Consider the following 26,015-nt stretch of genomic DNA (forward strand, 5'->3'; position numbering starts at 1 on the left):
ACACTTATGACAAACATTAAAGGTTCTGCATTAAATTCACCTGCTCGCATTTATCGGTTTTATCCAGTGTCAGATGAATTGCCAAACATTAGCTCCATCCACAGCTGCTTCAGCGCCTCCTCTGTTCTGCAGTATGAACGTGTCCATCATAGGTTTGGACCAGACTTCAGCTTTAACCAGTCACATGTTTTGGGGTCACACTTGACCCCGTGTTGTCACTTCAGAGGATCTAGAGCATAAAACGGGTTTGACTGTGATCCTGTGGTTTCACGAACGAACCCTGGAGCTACAGGCGGTTACAGGTTGACTCAAACTACCAAGTTGTGATAATACAAAGATGAAGTGAAGTGTGTTGAAGAAATAAGTCTTTATTATTTATCAGACAGAGTATTTATATCAATTATTACCTACATACATACATAAAGACACAAACATCCTCGCATGAAAAAACCTGCCACTGTCTCAGAGAATCAGAGATGCTTTCGTCTCCTTGTTTTTTCTAATCACATTTTTAAACTACGCGATTCCCAGTGTTTTAACATATTAATCTTTTTCTACTTCAGATCAGCCGGATGTGAAGAGATGCAGCAGCTTGGTTGGTGACGACACACACTGTGGTTCAGTTCACCGAGCTGGGATTCAGTCTCATCCATAAACACTGCACTTGGTCACATTCCGAATAAAGTCTCCTCACTAGTTTGTAGATACTGACCTTTATTCCTCCCTTGAACAGACACATGCTGCTCCCAGGACAACGTGGGCATCCTGCGTGTAGTTATTAGTGCTCAGACAGGATTTACCTGAGTAAAAGTCTAGTTTATTTGTATACAAGAGCGATGTCAGAGTTTAAATTAGTCTCAGTAAAAAAGGTTCAGTGCTGAAACATTCATCCAATCACATCATGGAGTAGACTTCCCTTTACTGAAGTAGCTTCATGTTTGGATGAAGTTGTAGCTTGGGGTGAATGCCCGTACCTCCTACTTCATGCTCATCTACTAAAACCGATAAAGGAAGAAATGAAATCCCACAATCCTGACCCAATAACTGAGCTGTGCAATAAACACATTCATTCCTGATCTGAGGGCATAAGAAGCCTGAGAGCCTTGAGACGGTGCAGCAGGAGTGGATGCGGTACGAACTCAGAGCTCAGCACGCTCTCATACGGTCGGCCCATGTGACTACATGAAGGTCACCTATGGCTCCCATTGTGAAACATGGTTTAACCTGCTGTGACTCAACAGAAGAACTGCACATTCATGTGTTTAGAGACACTTTGTCTATTTGACTCCTTGCATTTTGTATTTCAATAGATTTACAATTAGGACCTTAATCGAAAATGTTAAAATACTTGGGGGACAGAATATATTGCAATGCAGTTTCTCTTGTCTTTCACAGCACATCATGCACCTAAAATCAGATCAGCAGTCGATCTTTAAGATGGAAGAATCCATCATATGGGAATGCGACCCTGTTGTTTCCGCATTCAAAGGAAACTTAGCTGAGTGCCTCAACGACGGCTGCAGCGCCGGACTCCACACGCGTCCTGCGTTATCTGCAGGTGGCTCTAGGGGTCTTGGCTGAGTCCCTAGAGCGAGCGGACTGGTCTGAGAAGCTGCACGTGTCTTTCCTCTGCTGACCTTTAGGTGGCGCCTTCTGCAGAGGGGAGTCCGGACGAACCCGGATGCTCTGAGATCTCTGGGGGGTGAGAGCATCCGCAGCCCTGCTGGTGGAGGAGCCTCTCAGCGAGCCGGTCCGACCCATGGGCGAGCAGCTCCCGGGTTTGGGGGCGGTGGAGGAGGGCGTGGGGGAGGAGTCTAAGCGAGGAGCCGCTTTGGGAGCGAGGACGGTGGAGGTCCGTCTGAAGGACGACGACGCCGTGCTTCTGGCGAAGCCTGGAAGCGGCGAGGCCGGACGGTTGGTGCCTCTGTGCAGAGGGGTGACGGGGGCGCTGACGCTGCCTCTGCCTCCGCCCCCGCCTCCGCCATCGCCCCCACCTCCGCCTCCAGCCAGAGTGAGCGCCCGCAGCGTGGAGCGGCACATCTTCTCCTCTGGTGGAGCCGTGGTTTTTGCTGGGGGCCTCTGCACCGACTGCCTCCTCTGCAGCTCCTGGTTCTGGTGTCGTGGAGACGCCTTCTGCTCTCTGGAGTCTTTCGGGTCGGCCGCCTTGTTGATGCTGGAGCGTCGGGATGAGGGCGCCGTCGAGGGCCTCTCGCGTCGGAATGAAGCGCTCCTCGGGCTCAGACCTGCTGGAGTCGTGCCCTCTAAAGTCGTGCCCGTGGACGGAGCAGTGCGATTGCGGGAGATGGGAACAACGCGCCTCATGCCCTGGCTCTCGGAGCTGGTGAGGGTGCGGACGGGCTTGGATTTGCTGGCGGACGTGGTGGTGGGTTTCACTGCCGTGGGCTGAGCTCTACGGGTCTTGGTGGAGGGCTTTGAAGACGAGGACTCCACCCTTTTCCTGGTGTAGGACGGCTCTGTGTTTGCGGGGGTCGTGTGCTGAGCTGTGGGCTCCGCCTCCTCCCCTCCCCCCGCCTCTGGGCCCTGGTCAGAGGCTGCTGGGGTGAGGGCAGCTTCCTGGGCTGACCCGGGCTTCGTGGGACTCCATCCAGGTGAGGACGCGTGCGGTGACAGGTCGTCGCAGCGGGACACGGGCACTGGTTGGCTGCTGATGGGCACTGGTTGGCTGCTGATGGGCACTGGTTTCCTGTCGGCCGGCGCCGCTCCTGAAGGTTTGGACGCCACAGAGGAAATTCGCCGGTTTCCTCCCTGAGCGTGGCTTCGGCACCGCTGCCTCCCAGTGTGTGCACCTGTACCTGCAGCGTGTGTGAGCTCCTCGGCTGCTTTGCACACACCTGTCACGCACCACACCACCACCTCCTCCGCCCGTCCTTTGTCGTCTTCTCTTTGCTCTGCGTTCCCAGTGTGGGACGGATTCCGCACCCTGTGCTCTCTGCCTGTGTCTAGTCCTCCTTCCAGATCGCTGATGACATCATCCAGGTGAGCGCCGTGACTCCCTCTGTTGCTGCTGCTGTGGGTGACATCAAACACCTTCAGCTCAGGAACCAGCGTGCGCGTCTCTAAAACCACAGACATGGTTCCAGGAGCGGCGGTGCCGTGTCCACAGTCCAGAGCAGCCTCTGTGGCTGCTTCACCGCTCACAGCAGACGGACTGGGGTCTGAAGGTGTGATGAACCCCAGACGGACCTGATCATGGTCATTGTTGTTGTGGTCGCAGTGCTGGTGTGAGTCAGAGGTAGCTTTGACTGCATCTCCGGGCGCCTGTGTTGCGTCACGGCTGAGGTTCCTGCTGGTTGTTTTGGCTGAGTTTGTGGTTCTTAAGCCCCTGGGAGACGTTCTCTGCGGCGCCACTTGACTCTCTGGAGGGAAGTTCAATGTGAACTTTGAGCTCTGGGCTCGTGTCTGAGGTGAGAGTCCAGGTTCAGAATCACACAAGGCTAAAGACCACGCCGTCCTCGTGTCCCCTCCTCTCTGCTGGGCGCCTTTGCGGCCGTGAGCTGCCATGTGCAGGAAGGCGCTCAGATCCCGTTCTGCGGCAACAGATGGCGAGTCGGAGGGCGCCCTGCGGGAGCGCCGCAGGCTTCCCCAGAGCAGGGGCGCGTGGGGCTTCATCAGCAGCCCGGCCTTGCCGTGCTGAGCCATGTCGCTCTCACTGCTGCAGTGCAACCTGAAGGCTCCCACCGTCTGTAGTGAGACACAACATGAGCCATGAGCCAACAGTGTGTGTCAGTGTCAGTGTTGTTGTGTTGCGTTCCCGACCTCCTCGCCTCCTGCCCACGAATGCCTCTTCTGCTCCTCCACCTGCTGCAGGCGCCGACGGTAAGCTGCCTCTCTGGCCTCCCGCTCCATGTTCTCCTTCACAACCAGAGTCACACTATCATCAGTCTGAAGCGCCATAACGTGAGGGGGCATCAGCATTACACCAACACCTGGTTAAAGTCCCACTGTTGGTGGTGCTGCGTGCTTCACCTTGACAGCGCGCGTGAACCTGGAGCAGAAGGTGTGGAAGATGCTGAAGCAGTCGTCCAGCCTGAAGCCGTCTCTGTCCTCGCAGAAGAAGTCAATGAGCTCGCTGCCCTCCTTCCTGAGCTGCTGCCGGCCGCGGCGCAGCGAGCAGAGGGAGGCGGCGGCAGCCTGGGGAGAGGCAGAGGGCGTGAGGACCGGACCGGGCCGACGGACCGGACCGGACCGGGCGTGAGGACCGGACCGGGCCGACGGACCGGACCGGAGGCCGTTACCTGCAGGAAGCCGTCCAGCTGCTGCAGCAGCTCCGTGTCCCTCTGGACGCTCTCCTCCACAGCATGCGTGCGGCCCGTTATCCACTGCAGCTCAGCGTCCAGTGTTTCTATTGAAATCCTGTTAGAGAGAACGCAATTAAAAGAGCAGAATTCATATCAAATAATCAGAGCAGAAAGGTCACACTTCAATTCAAGCTTTATGCCCCACAGTGGGTAGAGGGCGCTGCTACTCTATTTGCTACTGGCAGGACACAGGCGGCATGATGGGAAATGTAGTGTGTATCTGGAGCCTGGTAGAGGTTCGTATGTGACATCTGACCTGGCTGCAGCCTGAATGTGAGGTAACTTCAGGGGAAACTCCAACAGCTTCTCGTCTTTTTTCTGAGCTTCCTGAAGAATGAAAGAGGAAAATCAACCTTTATTTGTTTCTTTTGAAGCCGTGTGTCTTTAAGTTTGGTAGAAACACAGCATCTGCTGACCAGAGCGACAAAGTGCAGCAGGTTCATGCCCGGTTTGTTGGCCTTGGTGTCGGCCAGAGCCAGAAGAGACGAGAGCTTGAAGCCCGCGGCGTTTCCTGCGTAACCTCCCTGCAACACACAGACGAGCACAAACACACGAAGTGCAGCCAAACACGGGATTTAAATGAATGCATGCTCAGTAAAAGTTAGCTTTTATGCTGAATGCAGGGATCCCACTACTTTCTGAAGCCACTGCATGTAAATAATGTGTTTTGGTCAGGACTGTGACAGAACCGCTCAAAGCCAGTGAAGTTAACGACGGCACCATTTCCTCCCTCCGCTCGCCTGAATCCATCTGCATTTCCCTTTGTTTCATGTCTAATTATTCATTAATGCTGCTTTTTCCCCACTCACAGCATTGAGGATGTTTCCAGCCTGCAGCACCAGGTGGAGAACAGCGTGAAGCTCATCACAGCACATTAACTCTGGAGGAGAGAGAGAATCGTCTGTGTTTGTATCCACGGATACAGAAATAACGGAGGCAGAAGAAGCACATGAACAGGGCAGATAATATGCTAAATAACAAAGATAAGCAGGAGCTTCTGAGCCTAAAACCCTAAAATGACAACAACAGTGGAGGTGTTAGTGTGTGAGGTGTGTTATTCTATTACTAGTTGGTTTTAGCTGGAGGTGTTTCTCTGTAGTTTTCTTAAACATGTCCAGCTAGTTTCGACCTAGTTAAAGGTTTTACTTTCAAACCCCTGTTTTTAAGGCGCTGCAGAGCGACGGCAGTGATGCCGTTGTCGTTACTTGTTGCGTGAAGCGCACGCACAGAGCTCAGGACCAGGTTTTACCTTTGGTGGCCCAGCGGAGGACCCCAATGTCTTGCGTCATCGCTTCACACGCCGCGGGAAACTCCTCCTTTAACAGCATGGACTCGATGCGAACCGAGTAACTAGACCAAGTTAAAACAGAGCCGAGATGAACAAACAACCAAGTGACAGAAGGTAAAAGGTTTAACTGCTCGTTATTCCTCTAAATTAAGATAATATCTCATTTCAGACACACACTTCAGCTTCACATCCCATTAATGTTTCTCTCATTCCTTTCACCATCTGCTGTTACTCCAAATTTGGAGGATTAAGCTCCATTTGTTCTGAACAAACCTCCTCAGTTCGTCTGTTGAGAACAAAGTGCTGGAGGTCAAAGGTCAGACGTGTGAGTCTCACCTGGGGAGCAGAACCAGCTGGTACACGAAGGAGTCGGCCATGGGCAGTTTAGAGACGTCTCCTGTAAACGCCTTCAGCTTCTTCACCTGAGGAGGAAGAGGAGGCCTGGTTACCACGGCGACCCATCGCCACCCAACGTCTGGACACGCGTGTGGCACTGACCTCCTCAGGGTCCGGCAGCAGTTTGAGCAGCTCTCGCAGAGGTTCTGCTCCGTACGGTTCACTGTTTCCGTTGCAAACATCGTCTATGATCATCTGAGTGGACCTGCGGGAGTTCAGCAGGCGGTTCAGAACATGGTCTGGGCCCCTGATGGGACGACTGCTGCTCTCTGCAGTGAAACTCAGGCGCCCGGTGTGTTTTGCAGCCATTTTGTGTCTGTTTCTGTCTATTCTGCCTCTGCCATGCTGCATTTCTCTTTACGGACATTTCTGCCTGTTGCAGCTGACGGCATCTGCTCGTGCTCTCGGCGGCGTCGTAAACGGACACTTTGGAACTCAAAGCACAGCAGTGACGCTGTTCCCGGAAGGACACATCTGCTCCTGTTCATGACTAAAGGACTGCATCCTGCCTGCTTCCCTCAACGTGTTTACCCACAACATCCTGGATGAGGGCGAGGAACCACATCACGGCACCGCAGACACGCACCAACGCCCGTTCTGCCCGCGGTCCCCTGTTCACCACACGGACACTCACACTCACACTGACGCTGGCACAAATGTACCATCACCTGCGACGCTGCGCCTGAGTGCAAACAGGATCAGTGTGTGTGCGTCACGCGTGAGGTCATGAAGGTCACTTACTTCTTGAACTGTTTGAGGAAAATCCCAATGTTCATTCCTCGCTTGGAGTCCAGAATAGAAACCTGGTAGAGAGACATAGAGAGAGAGAGAGAGAGAGAGAGAGAGAGAGAGAGAGAGAGAGAGAGAGAGAGAGAGAGAGAAAGAGACAGAGAGAGAGAGAGAGGGTGAGAGAGAGACATAGAGAGAGAGAGAGACATAGAGAGAGAGACACACACACACACACACAGACAGAGGTGAGCAGGTGTATGAGGTCAGAGGCCCAGTGGAAACAGCCCTTCACTTTCTCTACACCTTTAATCAACACACACCATCCTGCATCTCACACGCACACACTGAGGAGTCTGACTCACAGCAGCTCAACACACAGTGGCTTAGGTTTCCAAGAAGATGCTAATCAATTACAACAAACCACAACAGACACTAGATGAATAAAAACTAGAAACACACAACCACTACAAACAGACAGACCGCACGCACGCACAAACACACACACACGCACACACACACACACACACACACACACACACACACACACACACACACACACACACACACACACACACACACACACACACACACACACACACACACACACACACACACACACACCTCCTCTCTGGTTTCTCTCAGGGAGCTCCTGTTTCCTCCCCGGCTCAGCGTGGCCTTGCTCTCTGTTTGACAGTCGTTTTGACCAAACAGCTCCTCAACGGTGTGGATGTCGATCTGATACTGCTGCTGCTCTCGGCCCTGAGTCCACAGGTTGGGTCGTCCCTTCACCTGTGAGACACACAGACACACACAATAGGTTGTTAATCAGCTTTGATGTAATGAACGTGTGAGAACATTGTACTGAACCGTGGCTTCACCTGCTCCTCTGGAATCGCTTTCCAGAAGAAACTCCTCACCCTCTTCTTCTTCTGGTTCCGTCCCTCTGGTTCTGCAGGACCTGCAAATGGTGGAGGTGGAGGTGGGGGAGGAGGTGGAGGAGGTGGGGGAGCACTATGGTTGCCTTTGAGGTCAAAGGACCTCAATGGAGCAGGAGAAGGAGGAGATGATTGCACCACAGCGGCAACGCCGTCCGCCTCGAAGGAAAAGGCCTCCCTCTCATTGGCCGGTGAGACGCTGCCCATCACGTGCATCGCAGCAGCTGATTGGACGGGAGCAGGGAGGGGCGGAGGGAGCTGTGCTGGACAGGTCGGTCACCGAGGGGACGGCTGACCATGTCGAGGTGTGTGGCGACGATGACTGCGAGGCTGTGTTAGGAGCATCACAGGGTGCTGAAGGGTCAAAGGTCAAATCCAGAGCTCAGAAAGAGGGGCTGAAGAGAAAATAGGAAAACACTTATTAAAAACAACAAAATTAAATAATGTAGTCCTCACACTCACTTTGTTGTTCATCATGTAAGTCACTGAGGAAAAATGTCTCATCACTATATGAAATGAATTGAAGCCACGGTGTACGTTTAGAAGCTTTGCCTGTCTGGATGCTCTGCTGTGACTCTCACTGAACCTTGTGCTCGTTTCTCTGACGATCAAACAGCTCCAGCTTCCTCTTCACACCTGGATGTGTAACCAGCTGTTATCATCAGTCACAGCTCACCTTAAGCTAACGAGTAACGAGCCTGAAGCCTTCTCTTCTGCTTCGTTCACATTCAGATTCACACTATTACATTATTGAACATACATACAATACAAAGACAAAGACTTCCTGTAGATGAATTAATCATTAAAGTGTGTGTGTTACATAACCCTACGTCACATCTCTGTTTGACTGCCTCATTTCTTTCGTCATACTTAAAGCATAATCGCGCTAACGATCTGACCTTGTGTGTGTAGGTGTGTTCTAGCCTCATTACTTCTAATCCACTGAGCTATTTCAGGAGGGAAAATCACAGCCCAGCCCAAAATATGTCAATTTTATAGCTCTTTGTTTGACTAAAGCTCAGGCTTATTAAATGAATACAGCTTTTATTACTCGTATTATAAAAGCAGCACATACACATTTGGATCTGAATGAGTGTTTAACTTGGATGGAGCTGCGTAGCGTGTCCGTTAACGCTCAGGACATGTAGGATTCAGATGCCGGGGCTGGGCTGCCATGTGCAGCCATGGCAACCAGTTGGGGTTCTGCTGATCGCCGTGGTAACAGAGTGGGTTACAAACAATGACAGTTTGTTTACTTGGCAGAGCACAAAATCGGGGTCAGAGCGTGTGTGTGGCGAGGTCGCACTGTTGATAATACACTCGGTGGCTTTCCTCTGGACAGCCCCGCTCTCCTTCTCCTCCCTCCATGTTCTCCTCTGTTCCATCCATCCACCCTCAAAGCATCATCAACAAAAGACTTGGATGACACACTGTTTAAACCCAAGTGACCCTGACGTCGTCCAACCACGTGACACAGAATCTGGCTGGAGGATGTTGTCATAGAGTTGTTGACCACCAAGGATAAACAACCACCTACTATTACTACTGATACTGTTACTATACTACGTAAACTACTACTGCTACTGCTGCTATCACCATTAAGCTAGCACCTAAAACTCCTGCTAGTAGTAGTAACCATCAGCCTGTGAGGCAGCAGCGCCAACCAACACACCATTAAAGAGATCTGAGATTTCTTGGTGAAAAACTGTGACTGCAATAGTCCAGCCTCAGTGTGGTTCATCCTCTGGGTACCATGAACATCTGCATAAAACGTTTTAGTGATCTATTTCACAACTGTTTGATGCTTGAATCTGGCCAACCTGACCACTGACACAACCTCATGTTGTCTGATGTACTGGTGAGCGTTCATCTTCTCCAGAGGCTGTCTCCATCACAACCACCGACACTTGGTTTGATGAGAGGCAGATTCAAATGCAGGCTCTATCAGAGGAAAGTTATTTCTAAATCAGCCAAGCTGCTTTACTGAAGCGAACGAGCCACTGCACTGACCCAATTATGATCCATACATGCATCTACTGCCTTTGCTCCACATTCCCACAGTGTCAGACCTGACCTCAATACTGAGACAGAGAGAGAGAGGGAGCAGAGCTCAACACGTGAAAGACTAGAAGAAGAAACAAAGAGAGAATGAGTAACTGACAGAGACGGTGCGTGAACGATGCCTCATCTCCTCCTCGCTTTGCTTTGTCCTCCTCTAATGACACAAAGGACGAAACGCTACTGTAACGATCCTGATGTCGTGATGGAGGAACATGAAGGGAGAGTGAGTTACTGAATAACTGGAAAAGAGCAGCTTGTGTTTTACTACACCTCTCAGAACAGGATGATGACTCATGATGAGCATTAAATAACAACTAGAGTTATATTCAGCTGAATAATTACAGCACAAATGAAAGGTGACAGACATTTATCAGGGTCACTCGCAGATAGTGGGAACTAGTGGATTACACTCAATCAACAAGTGGTCGTACTCATGGATGGATTAAGAGCAAAACAAAGCAGGAAAAGGCCACGGCTCAAAACACAACAGGACACAAGCTGCCACCTAAAGAAACGGGACAGAAATAACATGACCACAATGAGACGCACTCATGCATTCATTCAGATTCTACTGGCAGGTTCTGATCCACATTGAACCGCCCGCTGGGACTGACGCCGCTCAGGCTGAACCGAAGCACACAGAAAACCTGTTTGAGTAATAATGTGCCGTCAAATATTTACACTACACATGTATTTGACCTCTCCTCTTTCACACACACACAAAAACCTTTAACTGAACACACACAAAGGCCGATGACTGGGCTCGTCACCGCACTGACTCACACAGGAGACAGCAGATTACTGAATGAAGCAGCGATCGCCTGCTCCTCGTGTCACTTTCTCCACATCACGGCAGCTTTGGCTTAAATCGCATGTGTCAGCGTCACAGCGCTCACTTCAGGAGAGCTAGCGTTTATGAAGCCTGAAATATTAGTGTTTCCTCTGGTGTGTTTTATCAAGGGGGATTTTTTTATATTTGTTGTAGTCATTAATTAGTTAAAAAGCAGTTTCTTAAACCATTTCTTTCCTTTTTGCATTTAATCCAACACAAACATATTTCCAGGTTCGTTTCAGACCCATGTTTCCTTTTGAATTTCCTCAGTTGCTCACCATCATTCTCTATCTCTTATTATATAATATTTACATCCTAATTGTTGATGTGAGCCCTGAGTTTGTGTCTATTGACTGTCTTCATTGTTTTTTTAATATATTTGGATTTCCTTTGTGTTTCTGACTCACAAACCCGTCTTTGTTCAGAACTCCTATGTTTAGTCTCCGTGCTGAGCTGCTCTTCCTATCCCTCGTTGCTAATTCCAAATATAGATGTCATGGTCAGACACATCTGCAGGATCGATGTCCATTCCTCTGTTTATTTATATCAACAACTGAAAGTCATATCTCTCAATTTTAAGCATCTGTGTAGCCAAATGGGCGAGAGGCACTAGACAGTGCTTCTTCCTGTTTAATATCGGTGACTCTCAGCTGTGTTCAGAGACCTGCGTGAGACCCAATACACGTAGAAGTAAAGTACTGTTGACCCAAGCTGAAGAACTACCCGCATGCTCTACAAGGTAGGACACAGTGCATTTAGACACTATTGAACCTAGTGCTATTGTTCACATTAGGTAATCCACAGGTTCACCCAGGAAACTGAGCAATAACATAACAGTGGTCAGTGGCCGTCACATTAACAGGCCATTGGAATTGAAGGACAGGTCCAGGAGCAGTCATTAAAGGAGTCGACAGGAGGAATCAGAACTATATGAAGCAGATTAAGCACAGACGAATCCGCCGCCTTAGACCTCATACAAACTGCATCCTCGTGTTCCATCTGTGGGGCTAATTCAGACTACGACAACTCCCCATCCTCCACAGAATCCACAGGTTGGTCGAGGCCTTCAACCAAGCTGTTGTCTGATGTCCCTGAACAAAGTGGTGCAGGAGGCATAACTCAACCTCAGGCTCGAACCCCGGGCTTTGCTGTGTGTCGTTAGACGATGGAGCCACTGTTATTACTGTTATGTGAGTATTAGAACCAACCCAGAAGCAATTAAGACACACGTCCTTGATTCATGCAACAGATTTAAACCACCAGGACACACGCTCCAAACGTCGGGCAAACTGTTCACCAGACTTCAACATTTTTCTACGTTATATTTGTCACTCTTTTTATGGCTGTGCGCCACCAGAAGGCTCATAAACACCACACAGAAAAGCATAATTCACAGCAGTTAGAGGGAAAGAAACGCTAGCCAATTATTACTATAACGTTATTAGCACCTTGTCAGCACAGAAGAATCCAATTAACAGCCTGACAGCAGAGTGAAGCTGCTGTTGGAGCTGCTAAAGCTAAATCAGACAAAGAGTGTGAACCATGTCCACGCAGCGACTCGTGAGCCACGTCAGGTGTCATTTTCCCCCTCTGTTGATTTCTTCAGGTTTACAGGACGGCTGGTTGCTGTTCAGCATTCTGACAGATCAGCTCCCACACTCTCCTGCAGTGACAGCCTCAACGCCTCGGTTTGAGGATTACAGCAGCCGTTTTAACATATGAGCGCAGCCTGGAGAGGAAGCAAAGACTGAAAACCACTTAGCACAACAGATATGTGACGAACGCCTGTTGAAAGGAAAGCCTCAGGTTCTGTGCTGGGCTGCTGCCCTGGGCGGGATGAGCAGGAGTGAGGAGTAGGGCTCATCCTCTGGGAACTATGAATGCTAGTTATTTAGTATCAATAGATGCATCCTCATGAGGCCATTCAAAACCATGGTTACAAACTGAACATGTACGTAAACTATGCCAGGAACGACTCAGGACAAATTCACTAGAGACTAACCACAAAAAACAACCGACTACAGTAATGACCCAGAATCGCTGAGAACCAACCCAAAACACTAACCCCAACATGTCGTGAAACCACCCCAGAGATAACTATCAGATGCTCCTGAACCTGCTCTGACACTGTTTGCACAGCCCCAGGTTTCTCCCATATCACATTCTCCTCATCAGCTGTTGTCTTTACCAGTGTGATCAGTGCCTCAGGAACAGGGTTTAAACAAACAATCCCATGAAATGGTTTCTCCACCATGTGGACAATACAATGGTGATGATAGTACAGTGATTCAGTGATGAAAAAAAGTCTAACATTCTTAAGATGTAGAGTAATAAATGTAAGTAATAAATATTTATTGCTCATAAATATCAGCAATAAAAATAAACAATCTGAATAAACTCTAATAATCAAAATCTGATAATTGGTTAAGAAAAGCTACATTTGGGTATATTTAATAATATAAACGCCTAGTAAATAAAAAAATCACACAAACAATAGATGAATGTTCATTATTCAAGAATGGAGATGGAAGTAAAGAATAAATCTCCAAAAAGTCCACTTACAATGAATACACAAGAACAAGTCTAGAACTAACTAGAAAAACACTAAACCAAAGTGTCAAAACAATGTATACAAGAGCAATGAAAAACAATGAAGCCAGAAAACAACAATAAATATGAAAAATCTCGCATTTTGTAAGCAAACATCAGTAAACAGTGAGACACCAGAGTATTAAGCAGTGCATCCAGAACTTCTCTGTAAACAGAACCACTGGTGTTGGATACAGATGACCAGACACAAACCTACTCTCAGTCGCCATGGAAACGCCAGTAAAACTCCCCCAGGAGCAGAAGGCCCATTATTTACCAGACAAACAGTAAACACACGTGTGGGGTGGAGCTGTAGAGGGGGTAAGTGAGGACCCCCCACATTGACGAGACTCTGAAAAGAATGCGAACTGAGATTTGTAAAGGACATTAGGATGAAAAACACAAGATGTGGATGAGTTTTTAGCTCAGCCGGGTCAGGAAACGCATAAAAGGGAAATCTCATTCAGACTTTTTCAGACCAGGTAAGTTCAGGTTCAAGCCAGGTCACCTGCTGGCCGCAAAGCACCCTTCCTCGTCACCGTTACCATGGAAACACAATGCAAACAACGGACAGGACCAAAATCAGGTCCTGCACAGAAAACCCACCGCGACGTCTGAGCAGGTCAGGGGCGCCGGCGGCAGCAATGACTGGGTGAACATGGCGTGAGTGGGTGAGAGAACACATGATTAAAGCACTCATCGTCTGTGTGATGACAATCTTTACAGGACTTTATATAAGTCAGCCTGCCACCGCGTAGTGGTGTCCCATCCCATTAACACACAGCACATTAACACAGCACAGCATGACGTTCTAGCTGTTCTAGCTCTGTCTCCAGCGCTGCCGGACGCCTCCACAGCATCGACCACGTGTGTGGAGGTTTGACTTGAGCCTCGTCCCAAGCTGAAGTCCTGAAAGGCCTCAGATGCGCGTTAGGCAGTTCATATTTCTACCAAGAGGAGGTTCATTCTGGTCCCGAAATCAGTATCTTACTGTGGCGACAACGTTAAAAGACGAGCTTGAAAGCATTTTGTGTAAATGTTAATGAACACTATTAAATGGAGTGATTTCAGTACCCTCGTTAAATCTAAAGCAGGGCCATTTTATCGTGCACATTCAGGGTCAATGACTACTTGTTGTTTTTTATACAGATGCCATAAAAGCTGAAAAAGCTTCAAAATAAAGGCCTTTCCATGCGTTCTAGTTTCAGCGGAGGTTAAAGTCCTGTCCTGGTGCGTTTCCGTTAACGCGTTCTGTATCTGGTCTGATGCGGCACATCTGCTGTAAGTGTTCTATTTAAAGTGAGAAATAGTGAGGGACAAAGTGTGTAATTACAAAAATCAGTGGCAGAACAACAGGCTCCACGTGTGCAGCCTCTGTGGCAAAGCTGCACGTTTAATGCTGAAGCAGTGCAGCTTTAAAAGCAGCATCGTGTCAGAGCTTCTCACTTTGTGCCGTGGGAGTTTTAACACTACACGTCTGAAAGCTGTTAATGCAGACAAACATCTGTGGCGCAGAGAAAGTAGCTTCTGTGAAGTTCACTCCGTCGCTGCTTCCAGTGCTGAGCTCACATTTACCTGTGACTGGAGGCGAGTTCACAGAACTGAGTGACCGTGGTTCGACCCGTCAGAGGAACGGAACGGAACCACTTCACCGTCCCTGCCGAGACCCAGTTACTGCAGCACCACCTGGCACCGACACCAGCACGCAATGAATGTCACAAGAACTCTGCACAACAGCATCCACACGGAACAACGCGGAGTCCAGTCAGGAACAACAGAACGTAGAACGCCGGAAGCGTGAAGGTCCCGCTGCAAATCACTCCCGGAGCCAAAAAGTTACAGTGAGTGAAGCATCAGCTGGAAACTGCTGCTTATGACGTAAACGACGCAAACGCAGGGACGAGTTGGTCACAAACTGGGAATCTGCAAATGTTTTTACACCCGGACGAAGTTGAGCCAAAAATAAGAAACGTTTCACACACAGGAACCACCACGTCACGACTTAAGCGACGAGCATTAACGGCAGGTGCACGTTTGTTGTTAGCGCAAACAGCTCCTTAATGAATTTATCAGCACGGAACCGAACCGAGTCAAACAGACAGAAAAGTGAAGCGCGTTAACTGTGAAAAACTCACCGCAGTGAACGCGTCTGAGCAGAAGCTCCACTTAGAATCAACAGATGTGCGGGAACAGCGGCTCCGGTTCCGTCTGACTCCGTTTGGCGTCTGCGAGCTGCGCGCGCCAGGAAGCTGGAGGCTCTGGCAGCGCCGTGGGCGCGCGCGTGCGCGTGTGGGAGAGGGAGAGCGGCAGAGAGGGAAGGGCGCATGCGTGGTCGCTCAGGTGAGACCGTCTTCTCGCTCCTTCTGGGAACAGGACGGAGAGTCGGAACGTTTAATATATTTTATACGTCGCAGAAGTGATGTTCTGTTACATTAACACGCTTCCGGTCGTGTGTGTTTGTGTGTGCGTTGCTCAGATAAGCTGCTGTGGCCCCGCCCTTGGCACAAACACACACTCTCTCTCTTCACACACTGTTACAGCAGTTTTCTATTCATTGGGATTTATATTTGTAGTTTCTGGTCAAATAAAACGCAATTTCAAGCAACTTATTTGTGGCCTTTTGTCTCGTTTTGTCCATTTGGAGTCTTTAACTGAGCTCTGTGACTTTTTATACAGTTTTGCTTTTGAGCCCTTCGACATGTATCTGAAGTTTTAAAACATTATTGCAGTTTAAGCAATGGGAGAAAAAGGCTTAAAAAGTCAATATAAAACATTAATACTAACTAGAAAATAAACCAGTATTGAAATCAGCAACTCAACACGCTGTTTGACATTGAACGTTCTCCTGTAAACAATGATTAATGAAACTGGCTTTAATAAGTGGAATGTTAAACCCACTCTGCCGTGTTCTGACTTGGGCTCAGCTCGACCTTTGACCCTGTACATTAAGCTCCTTCACTGTGTTTTAGTCATAAGATGAGCCTCTCACGCTTTGTTTGTGAGTTTGGACACTGCAGCTGATCTGGGCTGTGTTGCTCCTGTTGCCGGGTGAATAATTGCCTCTGTTTAAAGCAATCAGAGCAACAGAGCCACAAACAGACCTGAGTTTTATTCTCAACCCCCACTCTGAACACAAATGCACCCACAGTGTACAAAGCTTCGCAGGGTGATTCTGTGGGAAACGCTCCCTTCGTACCATGTATCATCCACGTCCTTGAATGTTTGATGTTTTTTAATAAAGTAAATGTCTCTTAGTTGCTCTTTTTCTGAACTGCAGCTTGAAAGAAAGCAACTTCTCCTCTCATTAGTAAAATCTTTTCATTTGATATTGGTGAACTATTTCAGATGCTTGGTTTCTGTGCTGCTTCTCTGGGACACGTCTTTGAGCCAAATCCATACAACTCAACGCTCCAAATGAGAACGACCACATTCAGGTTTACACCTCTGTATGAGAATAATGTTCCAATCAGTTTCTTAGATATATAAACAGAAAGATGCATCTTCTTTGACAATTAAACACAATATACTAATCTCAGACAATAACGTTTCCTTTCACTGTGACGTGCTGCCGATGTGGGCAGTGACGTATCCAGTTATTTAGTATGAGAGGGAAAAAAGCGAAGGAAATGTACGTTCTAATAAAGTTCTTGTTGAACTACATCACGCACTATTTACAAAACACAGTTTTGTAATCTGATCTTCTGTTCTTCTATATGACCAACAAAGGTGTCAACATTTCAAAGGTCTATCAAATGCAGGTATAAAGGTTCAGTATTACTATAGCAAAACTACAAGTCAAATATGTAAAAACCATGTCACAATATTAGTATCATACACTACAATTCAAAATTTCTGTGAAATCATCTGCATGTTGCTTAGTGTGTAATTCAGTAAACATGATAAAGACTCATCACTTATGAGTATTTATTTAAACTGCTCCATTCCATGCAGAGGAAAGTACCTAAACTTTTGAGTTTCAATTCAATTCAATTTCAATTCTATTCAATTTGGATCTTTGAGTTTTCACTTTCTATTTCAATACATTTATCGTGTAAAGGAAAAACTTCATCCTTTGTGTTGTATCATTCTTTATTGACATGCTTTAAAATACTTTGGTCATTGTTTCATAAACTCCCTTTAGCTCCTTGTTTTGATGCATGTTGGCTTCTCACTGATCCAGGGTCTGCTGTCCATGTCTACAGGATTTTACAACCATCCGTTATCAACCTGTGATCGGTCTGTTGGAGGAAAGGCAGGAGGCTAAAACCACTGCTGCAGACAGAAATCCCCACCAGAAAACGCCAAACGTTCCTCAGCGGGTTGATACAGTCAGTAATGACCACACGACAGAAACGCAGGAATCAGACGGGCAATGTGAACTCACAGGCCACTTTATTAGGTACAGGTGACCACACGTAAACACTAGAAGCCTCTTAAAGTGACTTTACTCCACCACCACTGCAGACGCTGCAGGTGAAGTGAAGATGAGAAGTCAGCGTGGAGGCGCTGCTGGAACCGACAGCACCCGGTGTCCTGTTCCTAATAAAGTGGCCAGTGGATGGAAATGTCCCTTTACAGGTGAAGAGGACTTTGGGGACATTATTGCACAAAATAGATAACTAGTAACTGCATAGTTGTTGTGTTTGATGTTACATTTCATGTAAACAAATGCAGAACTATTTAACATAAACACCACCATCAACTTCACCAAACCTTGTCCAATGAAGCGTTCAGCATCAGGTTGAATAATCTGAGCCTGGCTGGATACTGGTCCCATTATACAGCCATGTTAATGGTCCCATTATGTAGTGTAGTGGACAGACAATAACAATATAGCCTTTAATTAGACACCGTAACTAAACTTTGGTTAATGATTTGCATCTTTCTACACCAACAAAGGTGAAGAAGTTGTCAACATACAGAATGGTATCAGTCTGCACTTAGAGAGACTGGTCCAGTAGTGCAGTAACTGGTGGGCTTCATATTTACATCATTCTGCAATCAGTTCAGAGACAAAAGCTGAGCAGCTGCTGGAGAAGCTGTCTGTAGGTGGTGGTTGGTGACTCTGAGCTGCTGTGGTTCCTGACTGCTGGCACAGGATTTTTAAGTTCAAAGAAAGGCTTAGTGCCTCACGGAGGATTAGTGGATTTACTCCCAACACATGGAGACATAGGAAAGAAATCCAGGAGGGCTACGTGGCATGTGAGCGTGCGCTCGTCAGGCAGGTCAGAGGTCAAAGCACTGTAGCTGAGAACAGCTCCCATACATCCCTTTATACAAATAGATATGAACCCTTGAAATGTAAACTTAGACATACAGTACATTGGGTTTCACAACATTATGAGACCTGGCAGTGAGAGCCAGGAAGTCCAGTCATCAAACAAACAAACATTTACGCTCCTATTTCTGCAGCAAAATCCCACTTTTCAGCCTGCCATCAATACATTTACCTGTTTCAGATTTTCACATCAAGCGGTCAATTCTAAAACCAAACCCGCCGCCCTGTGCACCCCCCTCCTGCCGTGGTCAGCGCGGCCCTGTCAACTGTCCTCCAGCCAGGAGGGGGCGTCCACGCTGGCGTTGCTCAGGTCCCCGTCCACGCGCTGCATGTTGTGCTGCAGGAAGCTGTGACACGACAGACTGTGAGCGGCCACAGCGCTGTGGAGCAGCCAAAGCTGGTTATGCAGGACTTTGACCTGTGGACGGACAGAAACATAGGGATTTAACAGCTGAAAGCAGCTACTTCCTCTGTCACAACCCTTCATCTAATCCTGATGAATGGCCCATGGTATTTAAAAAAATATAGCCGCTCATTTATTTTATGCTAATTCTGACAGTGAATGACAACAACAATACAACAATGAGCTAGAAGCAGAAACAAGTCTGAGGATTTGGGAGAGTTGAGGAAAACCAAAGGGTGACGGCCGGCCCACTGGGTCAGAACAGCTCCAGAACTGCTGGTGAGGTGTTCTCTGTCTGGAGTGGTCATTATCTATGAGGTGTCCAAAGGAGGAACACTGTCCACCCTTCAAGGAAACGTATTCCCTGGTGTCTGTGATCTCCTGCAGCAGAATAACGATCCCTGCCACAAAGCAAACTGGTTCAGGTTGCTCTGAGGAGCTCATCAACTGCTTTCAGGTTGGCTTCAATAGAGCCCACGCCTCAACCTACAGGACAGAGGGTGTTCGTCTTCAGGAGCGTGGTGGCGCCCAGGCCTTGGGTCTGAGCCTGTGGCAGCAGGGGGTGGACGAACACCCACACATGTGGATGCCTCTTACCCTGTTCTCCTCCAGGAGCTTGACTTTGACAGACAGGTCGTCTCTGATCCTCAGATACTGCTCCCTCTGGTCCTGGAACACCTTCTGGGCCTGCTCCAGTTTGGGCAGAGTGGAGTCGTCTCTGGGCTTCAGGTTCAGCTCCTCCAGGTCGACCCGGTACGCGTCGTACTCAATCCTGGAACACAGACGTGCTTCTGTGGAACACCTCCAGATGCGGTTACTGTCCAAACGCAGGCGAGACGCCGGACGCACCTGGACGCCTCGTACTGCTTGGCGTTGATCATGGTGTCCTCCATGGTTTTGTTCACCAGCGTGTCCATGTCTGATATGAAGGAGTTGATGGCCTCCACCAGAGCGTCGCCGCTCTTGGACACGAACCTCTGAGCGTCGGCGTTCACACCAAACTCCAGCTGATCCACAGCACAAACACCATTTAATGAGCTTGTGGTAACAGGTGTGTGTGATCCAATGCAACGCACAACAATAATACTGGATTAATACTAGTAGGTAGGTATGATCACACGTTATTAGCACAAAGAAACTCACGTGCAGCGACGGCGTCTTGACGCTCAGCTCGGCGAAGGCGTCCCCCAGGGTCTTCTGGGTAACGGTGAACTGGCCGATCTGATTGGCCAGCGTCTGAGCCAGCTTGGTCATGTTGTCGTACCGCTGCCTGTCATCTTTGAGCACGTCCAGACGGGGCCCCAGGTCCAGGTCCACGGTGCGGGAGCCGCGGCCCAGCTTCTCCGCCAGCGCCTGTCTGGTGCACTGAGCAGACGGCGCTGGAGCTGGTCACGCTCAGGTTAAGGTGAAACGCGGTCACGCGCGCGTCCTCTTACCTTATACGCGGTGATGCTCCACTTGCGAACTTGCTGCAGCTTCTCACTGGCCGAGCTCTTGTTGTTGCCCTGGACAACCACTGGTCCCAGTGTGGGTGGTGTCACTGGAGATACTGGAGGGTCTGGAGTTTAGCAACGACAGGGACATAAACAAAGTCTTTTTAACAGCAGGTTTTAACAGTGTGTCCATGGACCTGCACCTCATCACACTCATTATTATTCTTATTCTGATCACCGCTGACCTTCACTCGGCTCTGCCTCCTCTTCCTCCTCTGGGACCTCTGCACTGGCTTCATCTGGACTGGAAGTGGCTCCACTGTCGGTGTGGTCGCTCCGACTGTTGGTTTCCTGTGAATCATCATTTTTAAGCCCCAGTTATTACAATAAAACAGACAGCGTTGACTTTAGGACTATTGTCACTGATACAAGCAGGTTCCATATGATGCGTAATTACTTTTGTCCGACATTTAAACTTCACACAAATGCAGACCAGGCTTGTGATTAACATCAATCACAGCCGAGTGCAGGTGTAGCAGGTGGATGACGGGTGCCATGACGACAGTACACTTCAAAAATAAAAATGTTTTAGATGTTGCATATTATCTGTTTATCACTATGACATTCAACGCCTGGTTGACGTATTGGTCCAGTGCACTTTAAGTCAGAGTAAATTAAACCCAAACGATGCAGTTATGTGAGATGTGCCAACATTTTCCCAACAGCCTGAATGCTACACCGGCCACAGACGTCTGAACAGTAACAGAGGTCAAAGGTCACAAAGCACAGCCCATGACAACACGTGAGACAGATCGCCGTGGGAACAAAGCGGCAGCAGCCCGTTGCAGCACAGGTTAAAATGCTCTGAGGTTGCCATGGCGATCGCTGACGTTTGTCACTGAAAGGTCACGGGGGCGCCTCACACAGACGAGGAGTAATTTCACATTATGACTGTGAGGACACGCGGCCACTTTCCTGGTACTGAACTCCATGTGGTATAAAGTGAAGCTGCTTAGTTCACTGAGCTGCAGGAATTCAGCTCAAAGTCAGTGTGTGGCATCGAAGAGACAGGAAGGCATTCAGTGACGCACAACGAGCCCCACGCACACGCGCACACACACTCTTTCCAAAGGTCAGTGAGACGGTGTGTGACAGGCAGGTTGCTGGTTCCTTTAATGAGGGCCAATGTGGCAGAAACCCATGAGCAGCCATCGGGTCTAACGATGACATCATCAGCGTCACTGTTACCTGACGTCATTGCGTTATCAGACACAGTCCTTCAACAGCCACCGTCCGGCTCACTGTCACCGGTTATCGCTGCCGTTGGCTCATGTTGTCATGACAACGGCTGATAACATTGTTGAAGCCGTTTAGCAGCTGTTGCAGGTTGTTCTTTTATCTGACAGGTGCATGTGTGTGGATGTGTGTAGTAAACAGATAAATCAGACACACGTCTGTTCTATATTTGTGTGACATTGGATTCTGGGTTTGACCCATCGTGATAATTACAGTAGTAGGCAAACGTAATGATGAGCAGCTCTTCATTAACACACACACACACACACACACACACACTTGTTGTTGAAAGCCAACCAACAAGCAGTGTGAGCTGCACCACTGAGAAATTATTACTAATATGAAAATATCACAGTGAAATATTATGACTGAGGAGGAGGAAATCAGACAAGACAATAAAGCTACTGAATCAGTACTTTCACATGTTATTTAAAGTCTCCACATAAAGGAGGGTTCTTTGATGAAGTGCATCTCAGCTCAGCGGGAGGTTCAAGGCTGCAGCAGCATAAACAGAGCGGTTCTGCCTCTCGTCCCGGTCGGCGGAACACGGGTTCCACGCTGCCTCACCCTGGGAGGAGACGGTTCCTCTGAGACGCTGGAGCCGTCAGAGCCTGGACTCTGCTCCATCCTCTTCTGCCCTGACAAAAAACAGAGTGAGTCTGTTCACTGTGTAAAACAACAACCACATGTAAACCACCATGCGGGTCAGCACTTTATGACAAAAGCTTTTCAGGATCTTGTGTCTGCAGGAACCACTGACGTGGATTCTGCGTTGCACTGATCAACGTAGACGAACAGCGCCACCCAGTGGTTGAAGGAGGACAGGCCTCTGTCAACAGACCTGAGCTGCAGGAGGTTCAGGCTGAAATTAACTGTATCTACTTCATCATTACTCTTGTTTTTGACAGGAATTCTGATGAACATGAACCTGGCAGCTGCTGAAACAAAACATGTTTTACCTCATTCAGGCCCAGTGATTTTATCGGACTGAGCTTCTCCACTGTTTATTGTCTGTTTGCGTGGCTATCTGGTAATATTACACACAGTTCAGAGGGCGTTCCTGCACAATGATCAAATGTCTGAAACACGAAGCTACAAATGATACAAAGGCGGTGGAGGACACCACGTGTGCAGCAACAAACAGATGTGTCAGAAAAGCAGAGAGCAATGGCACCGATCAGTAGACAGCAGCTTCTCTGTCCATTCATTTCAGGCTTCAGCCCTCGTCCACAGGAAGTGGGAAGCTGACATTTAAATGAGTTTATGCAAACACCAAATGCTACAAACTAGACTTCAGCTTCGAGCCACATTGATATAAATAATCCAAAACTCAAAAACAAAGGAATGGAAGTAAAGCAAGAGACGACAACCCTTGTGTGTCTGTTGTCTCATCTTTGTTTCACAGACGCTTTGTGTGTGAATCATGACCTGTTACTGTGTCACGATTGTTCAACGGTGTCTGAACCAGAAAACGAGGAAACTGGAAAAGGAAACAACCACTTCAGCCTGTGACTAAGAAGTGGACAGACCGTCTGCTCCACAACCAGCAGCAACACAAGGAACCGCGAGTCAGGACAAGATCACGCTCGTTAAAGCAGCAAGACACATTCCTGGCTTCATGTTGCGCCATAATCACTTAACAAAGGTCCACACACACAACAAAAACCTGCACACAAACATTACATACGTTTATATCTGGCTACAACATCACCACCCTCCTGTTACTGGTAATAAAACACACTTCATTAGTGCAGAGGTCTGAAGTGTGTGATGGGGAGGACAGTGCTGGTGACCTTTGACCTCTGCCAAGCTGTAAACGACAGATAGAACCCGCTGATGAAACTAGTGCGCAAGAATGTGTTAACCTATTAGATCTACTTCCACTTAGATGACTGGCTGAATGTTAAACCAAACACACGTGACTTCAGGGTTCGACCTGAACACTTCAATGCTATTTATTAACAAAATGATGAACGAAGGACACAAATAAGTCTGAAAACAGCTGCCTTCAGTTATTTAGTTCAGACTGAATCAAACTAACAGACTAGTTGCTAGTTGTTCCTAATAAAGTGGTGTTTTCCTGTTAGCGCTGACACACGTCACACAGAAACAAAGTCATCACTTCAACAATCCTCACTTTGTGTCTGTTCATAACAATAACTGAACTCCATCCTGCTCCTTTTCCTGATGACTGACGTTGAACACACGAACAAACAGCTGACGGGGTTTTTACCTTCGCGGATTCAAACCAACTCCTGCTTTTCCCACTTCCTTCACGCGCAGCTTTTCTTTTCTGTCGGTTGAACTTCACTTTCACATGTTTTGAAACTGGAAACAGAAAAGTTGAAACGCTTCAGCAGCGGAAAGTCAAGACACCCGGAACTGGTTTCTGGTTTTAACTCCACCAGGGATGCTTGATATTTTAACTGTGTAGCCGGGGCGGGCGGGGACAGACGAGCCCTGCACCGACCTCTACAACAAAGATGCAACTCCGACCAGACGGGCTGCACTGTGTCACAAAACCGGTAGATTGGCTTCAGGTAAGAAAAAATAAAATCCCAATACAAGACTTGTCTACTTAATTTACCAAAGGTAGATTTAGTTTCCTACTGTTTAACTTGTCTTTAGGTTCTGTGATGCCTCCACAATCACCAACAATAGAGCTTTGATGAGTGCTAAACAGGAATCAGCACAATTACCACCCACAGAGCTGGAAGTGAACTGTAATAAGTGCACAAGCTAAGCCTCATGAGTAACAATAGAACAATGCAGAGTAAACAGTCAACAAAGCGTGAGGCGTTTAGGTCACTGTGAAGCGGGTGGTGTCTGCTCCCCGTCCTCTGGGAGGCAGCAGAGTCCGTCCTGCATCAGTACCATCTAATGTAACTGTGTGTGTGTGTGTGCGTGCGTGCGTGCATGTGTGCGTGCGTGCGTGCGTGTGAGTTTGTCTGTGTGTGTGTGTGTGTGTGTATGTGTGTGAGTTTGTCTGTATGTGTGTGTGTGTGTGTGTGTGTGTGTGTGTGTGTGTGTGTGCGTGTGTGTGTGTGTGTGTGTGTGTGTTTGCGTGTGTGTGTGTGTGTGTGTGTGTGTGTGTGTGTGTGTGTGTGTGTGTGTGTGAGTGTGTAGAGCAGCGTTGTACAAATGTAGGACCATTTAGCATTTACACTGCGTTACATTTCCTCTAAACATAATCGGTTTCTTGTAAAACAGGAAGCTGCAAAAACAGCTGACTGGGGTCTAAAGGTGTTGCTTTGTTCATCATGTCCTGTTCTGTTTCTACCTGTGACTGGTTTCATACAGTAGAAGCTGCTCAGAATGGCTGACGACGTTCTGTAGCACACGCTGGGCTCATCTGCCTCTCCTTCATCAGTGCAGGTCAGCGGCTCAGTGGCACCAGGACGGAGCCAGTAACTTACAGTGACTGGAACAAGTGTGTCACTGAAACAGACACAGCTCCACCGCCTCCTTCCTGTCAGACCCACACAAACACTGAACACTTTGTCCAGGTGTTTTTTAAAGCAGCAGAGTCAGAGTTCATATAAAAACTGATTCCATGGTGTTGTAAAATAAGACTCTCCAACCACCTGTCTTTACCTTTGTACCTTTATAAAGTCCAGATGAGGCCAGACCGATAACAGGACGCACAGGACTGTGCAAAATAAATCATTTAATGAAGTAAAAGACTAGAAATACAATCATTGCCAAACTATGAATCCCTGCATGACAGAACAGAGTTCAGATCAAAGGTATGAACTAAAATCACAGCTCATGCAGCAAAAACTAGTGACAGATCCAAAGAAACTCAGGAAGTCACAGAACCAAGCAGAAATCCAATGATGAACCCTCCCAGCACCAAAAGAGGACAAACAGGAACCACAGCAGAACCAGGAAACCCACAGGGTGATGAGTGGAGGAGGGTCTGTCAGCAGGTGATCCACATGAGCAGACAGGAAGTGATTCACACACAGACAGGAAGTGAGGTCACATGCAGACAGGAAGTGATTCACACACAGACAGGAAGTGAGGTCACACACAGACAGGAAGTGATGTCACACACAGACAGGAAGTGAGGTCACATGCCCCCGAAGGCTGAAACTGTCACGGTTGATGGTCCTTAGACTGTTTGCATGACGCCTCCATCAGATCTGCGCCTCAGCTCCTGCTGCGCTGCAGAAAAAATGAAAATCACAACGAGGCACTTTTATTCAAATCACTAAACTGTAGTTTGAATCATCTTGGAGTCAATGAATAACCGTCAGCCTTTCTCACCGCTCCTCCTGTGTCTCTATACGAGCGCTAGTAAAACGGGGGCGTCAGGTGAAGACCTCCCACCAGCAGGGGGCGCAGGTGTGTCAGCGGCAGCTCTGAAGCGTACACACGGCTTTCGCTGACACCTGCTCACCTCTGACGCGCAGCCAGCTCTCCGGCGACGCTGCACTCGTAGGCGCCTGCGTGC

The 26,015-nt window shown here is 48.3% G+C and overlaps 2 protein-coding genes and 1 long non-coding RNA gene across 6 annotated transcripts in view; all 3 read right to left on the reverse strand.

Moving 5' to 3' along the window:
• Positions 1–348: 348 nt before the first annotated feature.
• On the reverse strand, positions 349–15,596 carry LOC114867828 (FH2 domain-containing protein 1-like). 2 transcript variants are annotated; one of them, XM_029170874.3, is made up of 14 exons: positions 15,285–15,596; positions 7,611–8,062; positions 7,354–7,521; positions 6,745–6,806; positions 6,106–6,208; positions 5,944–6,029; positions 5,569–5,669; positions 5,129–5,199; positions 4,736–4,843; positions 4,576–4,646; positions 4,257–4,374; positions 3,988–4,152; positions 3,778–3,873; positions 349–3,702 (listed from the first exon to the last, which is right to left on the reverse strand). In XM_029170874.3, the coding sequence occupies exons 2-14, from the start codon at positions 7,881–7,883 to the stop codon at positions 1,549–1,551; spliced, it is 3,576 nt and encodes a 1,191-aa protein (XP_029026707.1). In that variant the 5' UTR covers positions 7,884–8,062; positions 15,285–15,596; the 3' UTR covers positions 349–1,548. The 2 variants fall into 2 exon arrangements, with proteins under 2 accessions (XP_029026707.1, XP_029026716.1); XM_029170883.3 differs by lacking the exon at positions 15,285–15,596 and adding an exon at positions 14,725–15,110.
• Positions 15,597–17,219: 1,623 nt separating this feature from the next.
• On the reverse strand, positions 17,220–23,968 carry LOC114868964 (arfaptin-1-like). Of its 2 annotated transcripts, none has more exons than XM_029172687.3 (8): positions 23,793–23,968; positions 22,127–22,197; positions 20,509–20,614; positions 20,267–20,388; positions 19,974–20,195; positions 19,680–19,837; positions 19,428–19,602; positions 17,220–18,845 (listed from the first exon to the last, which is right to left on the reverse strand). In XM_029172687.3, the coding sequence occupies exons 2-8, from the start codon at positions 22,184–22,186 to the stop codon at positions 18,690–18,692; spliced, it is 999 nt and encodes a 332-aa protein (XP_029028520.1). In that variant the 5' UTR covers positions 22,187–22,197; positions 23,793–23,968; the 3' UTR covers positions 17,220–18,689. The 2 variants fall into 2 exon arrangements, with proteins under 2 accessions (XP_029028520.1, XP_029028511.1); XM_029172678.3 differs by having other exon boundaries at positions 22,127–22,192; positions 23,793–23,967.
• An 883-nt stretch (positions 23,969–24,851) lies between these two features.
• LOC114869689 (uncharacterized) overlaps positions 24,852–26,015 on the reverse strand; it is a 2,055-nt gene continuing 891 nt past the window's right edge. For both annotated transcript variants that reach the window (XR_008696561.1, XR_003788200.3), the window contains 2 exons: positions 25,829–26,015; positions 24,852–25,726 (listed from right to left, as the gene is read on the reverse strand). The exon at positions 25,829–26,015 is cut by the window's right edge. This is a non-coding gene — a long non-coding RNA (uncharacterized LOC114869689). The remainder of the gene's footprint in view (positions 25,727–25,828) is intronic.

Source organism: Betta splendens, chromosome 2 (assembly GCF_900634795.4).
Source record: "Betta splendens chromosome 2, fBetSpl5.4, whole genome shotgun sequence".
NCBI lineage: Eukaryota > Metazoa > Chordata > Actinopteri > Anabantiformes > Osphronemidae > Betta > Betta splendens.